Raw genomic sequence first — 3,655 nt, 5'->3', positions numbered from 1 at the left:
GATCGCAGGGCCAGAAGAAACAAAACAACAACCCGAAAAGAGGCAAAAAAAAGTATGGGAGAAGCTCCGCAACGAAGCTAAAGAGACGGGGAAACACATGCCTATTGACGCAGAATACACGCCTGGCCGCAGACCGCACTCATTGAAACCCACCGCGCCGCAAATTCCTGCGGAGGCGCACCGCACAGCCGCCTGCAGGCACGGACACAAACCTGCGGGGCAGTGGTCCCCGCCGCCCTCAGTCGCCGCTCACAACGCTGTAGATGGTGTCACACGTGCCGAATACCGCCATCGTGACACCGGCGATGAGCAGGAAGTGCGTGAGGGTGTAGTGCATGAATCCAGCCGACCGCAGCGACCAGTTGCCGCCGTACATAATCAGGAGGGCGGGAAGAATGAACCCTGAAATCCCGCCACAGAGCGCACCAATGAGACCAAACACCGTGTTGATATTTGGGATGAACAGGCCGCAGAGCAGCGAGGCAACCGCGAGGCCAACGACGAAGATGCAGTGCCTCCAGAACGGCGGCGTGCCGGGGTGCCACCCGAAGCTGTGGTAGAGGGAGTTGCGGGTGACCATGGTGAGAAGCGGGTAGGAGGCGCACAGCTTCACCAGCACGCCAATGTACGCCACCATCGCCGCCGGCTCCTTCACTGGGTCGTACAGCAGCAGAGCGGAGACGGTTGCACGGCTGCCGAAGTCCAAGTAGCCGAAAATCCCTGTCAAGACGCGCACCATGAGGCTCAGAAGCATTGCGATGGCAGAGTGCAGAGTGAATCGACCCACGCTGCGCCCTTGCATGTCCCAAGCACTATTTCTTTCTTCTTGCCTCTTTTAATCGTAATAATTCGGTCTCCGCAAGTGTAGCGCCACCGCCCTTCCGAGGTGAGCTCGGCAGTGGGGGGTTCCCCGCCACGCGAGGATGCAGAACAAGTTGAATTCCGGCCGCTCCCGCCTAATCCGTTTTGTCCCTCCGAAGAGTGGCCGGCGCTGAGGAAGGATGATGCGCGGTTCCTGTGGCACGCGCCACTGTGAGCGACTGGAAGTGTGCGAGGGCGCAGCAATACAAAAAGGCAAACTAAGGGCACTCCCACCCCCCGACGACCCGGCGTCATCGTCCACGCCGTTGCGGGCCAAGAGCAGATCGGGGTTTGGGAAGACCGACCAGGCCGCGGGGGCCGCACCGAGGAGGATGCGCCCCGGCGTTTCCCACACACTCACACACGCGCCACTGCACAACCACGCCGTGGCTTTGTGCTTGGGCCTGCCCTTGTCGCGCAATCCGCCAACAACAAGGCCCATAGTGCGCTCTGTGACGGGCGGGGCGGTGCGGTGCGGAAACACTGGCCCTCTCGCTGAGAAATCATGGGCGTGGGCTCCTCTGCGCCCCCCTTGGCCCCCACCGCAGCTTCCTTTGATAGGGCGCCGTCGTTGAGCGCAGCTGAAACGACCCGGGCGGGTCTCCGCCGCGCGCTGCATGCCGCGCAGGAGAGAAGGTGGGGGCCCTCCGCGGGGCAGCATGGGGCCACCGGCCGCGACGACATGTTCGCGGAGCGCGTCACGCTCCGCAGATGCCTCCTCGCGCAGGGCGCAGGGGCGGCACTCCACAACACTCCCGGTCTCTCTGCGTCCACGCAGGAAATATTTTTGCTCCGGCGGCAGCGTGTCAGTTGCCGGGGGCGCGCTCCGCAGATGCCGGGGGAGCCGCCACGGCGAACGCTGCTCATCCCGCGCTCTCAGGGTTACTCCGCCGTGGCGTTGCGGCGCTGGTCTCGTTGCCGCCTCGGCAGTGACGAGTGCCCCGCCCTCACATGACGAACGGCCCACCCGACACGTTTGACCTGCACGCAGTAGGGGCGTTTGAGGCGCTCCGGGTCCTCCGTGGCGCCGAAAGAGAGGGAGCCACACGGAAGTCGCCCTCTCGCTGCGTCGCTTCTCTCCACGCCCACAGACGGCAGTGCCAGCACCGACCGCGAGAGCGCCATCCGCCCACCTGCGCCGCAGCGTAGATGCACCGCGTGCCTGCCTGCGGGGGCGCAACGCAAAGAGGGAGAAGAGCAACGCGTTGGGGGGGGGGCACGCACGACAAAGACGCAGGGCGGGAAGGGCGGCAGTTGGGGCTGGAGACGGCACCGCGGCCCAAGCGGCGGCCCGCAAGGAAAATAAGCGAAGAAAAACATCAGCAACAGAAAAGCGCCCTGCGTGGCGTGTGGCTCCCCCACAAGTCCTCAAGAGGAGGAAGAAGAGTTATCGTCCTCCGTGGTGTTTTCCTCCCAAAAAAGTGAAGCGGCGGCGGGTCGTCGCGTGGCGTCCCGCAACGGCGTGCGCATTTTGCCTGCGGGGGGCGAAAAGGAAAAAAAGTCCTGCCTGCCTCGCGTCGTTGTGGCCCGCCGCGTGCCCACGCGGCCAGTCGCGTTTCGCAGGGGCCTTCTGCGTCGCGCTGCTGCTCCGCTCTGCCGGTGCGGCGCGGCCTCCCCTCCTGCGTGCACTGAACAGAGACACAAACAGCCATGCGGGGACCCCGCCGCTCCCCTCCACAGCGAGGGTGTAAGCAAAAGAAAGCAAAAAGTATTTACCACACACACATAAAAAGAAAAAAGGGGAAGCCCACTGAAGAAAACAATTAACAAACGCAAAACAAACTCTGCACGCCTTCCAGCGCGGGCCTCACCGCCTCCTCCCTCGCTGCTTTGTTCTCCGGCTCAGAGGAGAGAGACACACACCAATAGCCCCAGCAGAAGCGGCAGCGGCGACACCGCAGACAGACGCCCACGCACGGAACTGTCGCGCTTGCCTTTGCCTCCCGGGCCGGCGGCGGATGCGTTTCCGGGCCCTCCCTGCGCAGGGGCCGACGTCGACGCCTCCTCCGCCGTCGCCGGGGCGCTGGGCTTCTCCGTTACGAGCGCCTTCAGCTCCGCGTCCCCCAACAGCCGGTTGTACAGAAAGACGTTCGTCAGCGTCACGTGGCTCGCGCCGCCTCCAAAAAAGACGACGTACAACAACTCGTCGTGCGGCGGGAGCGGCACTTCTTCGTCCGCCGCCGCCGCCGCTGCCTGCGCGAGGGCGCACTCCAGCGACCCCACACGCACGCCGTCAACGTAGGCGCTGCCGGTGACGCCCTTAGCCGCGAGCGCCACCTGGTACGTTTCCCCCGCCCTCCACGGCGGCGTTGGCGCGCCCGCCCCGCCCCCACGCCTGTCCGTCCGCCAGCGCCGCTTTTCGTCGTGCCACAGGCTCAGCTCGCACACGTGCCGGCCCACGCTCACGCCGACGCCCAGCAACGGGGTGACGCCCTCGGGGGCGCCGTGGAGCGCCACCGTCGCCACCACCGTCAGCCCGCGCCCGGCGAAGCGGTACGCCGGGGCACCCGCCAGCCCAACCGCCGGCCACACAATCCGTGACGCGGGCCCCGTCAGGTTGAAGCCGTTGGCAACCCTTGTCGCACCGCCCACTGTGGCGTTCATCCAAAGGTACTCGTCCTCCCACTGGGTGGCGTCGCCTTTGCCGGACAAGAAGCCCACCAGCCCATCCGTGGGAACTTGGGGGCTGCAGGCAGTCCCCGCCGCCGCCTGCCCAGCAGCAGCGCCCTTCTCCCCTGCCGTCGCCGTGGTGGCGCCGCACAGCGCCGCGACTTTTGTGTCCGCCTCCTTCCAC

At 65.7% G+C, this 3,655-nt stretch overlaps 4 protein-coding genes across 4 annotated transcripts, besides 1 other annotated feature; 1 reads left to right on the top strand and 3 right to left on the bottom strand.

Moving 5' to 3' along the window:
* Positions 1 to 238: 238 nt before the first annotated feature.
* Positions 239 to 802, bottom strand: Tco025E_09489 (amino acid transporter; the record flags this gene model as incomplete). Its single annotated transcript, XM_029376306.1, has 1 exon — positions 239 to 802. The coding sequence occupies one exon, from the start codon at positions 800 to 802 to the stop codon at positions 239 to 241; it is 564 nt and encodes a 187-aa protein (XP_029223573.1).
* A 33-nt stretch (positions 803 to 835) lies between these two features.
* Tco025E_09488 (uncharacterized protein) lies at positions 836 to 1,303 on the bottom strand (the record flags this gene model as incomplete). Its single annotated transcript, XM_029376305.1, has 1 exon — positions 836 to 1,303. One exon carries the CDS (start codon positions 1,301 to 1,303, stop codon positions 836 to 838), a length of 468 nt encoding a protein of 155 aa, XP_029223572.1.
* A 1-nt stretch (position 1,304) lies between these two features.
* Positions 1,305 to 1,339: a microsatellite.
* A 27-nt stretch (positions 1,340 to 1,366) lies between these two features.
* On the top strand, positions 1,367 to 1,816 carry Tco025E_09487 (uncharacterized protein; the record flags this gene model as incomplete). Its single annotated transcript, XM_029376304.1, has 1 exon — positions 1,367 to 1,816. The coding sequence occupies one exon, from the start codon at positions 1,367 to 1,369 to the stop codon at positions 1,814 to 1,816; it is 450 nt and encodes a 149-aa protein (XP_029223571.1).
* Positions 1,817 to 2,703: 887 nt separating this feature from the next.
* Positions 2,704 to 3,655, bottom strand: Tco025E_09486 (trans-sialidase; the record flags this gene model as incomplete). Its single annotated transcript, XM_029376303.1, has 1 exon — positions 2,704 to 3,655. A coding segment is annotated over one exon (952 nt), but the record flags the coding sequence as incomplete, so codon positions are not given.

Source organism: Trypanosoma conorhini (assembly GCF_003719485.1).
Source record: "Trypanosoma conorhini strain 025E chromosome Unknown Tco_14.4_contig_01137, whole genome shotgun sequence".
NCBI classification, from domain to species: domain Eukaryota; phylum Euglenozoa; class Kinetoplastea; order Trypanosomatida; family Trypanosomatidae; genus Trypanosoma; species Trypanosoma conorhini.
Note: the sequence above shows the minus strand (reverse complement) of the source record. Positions and strands in the feature narration are given on the sequence as shown.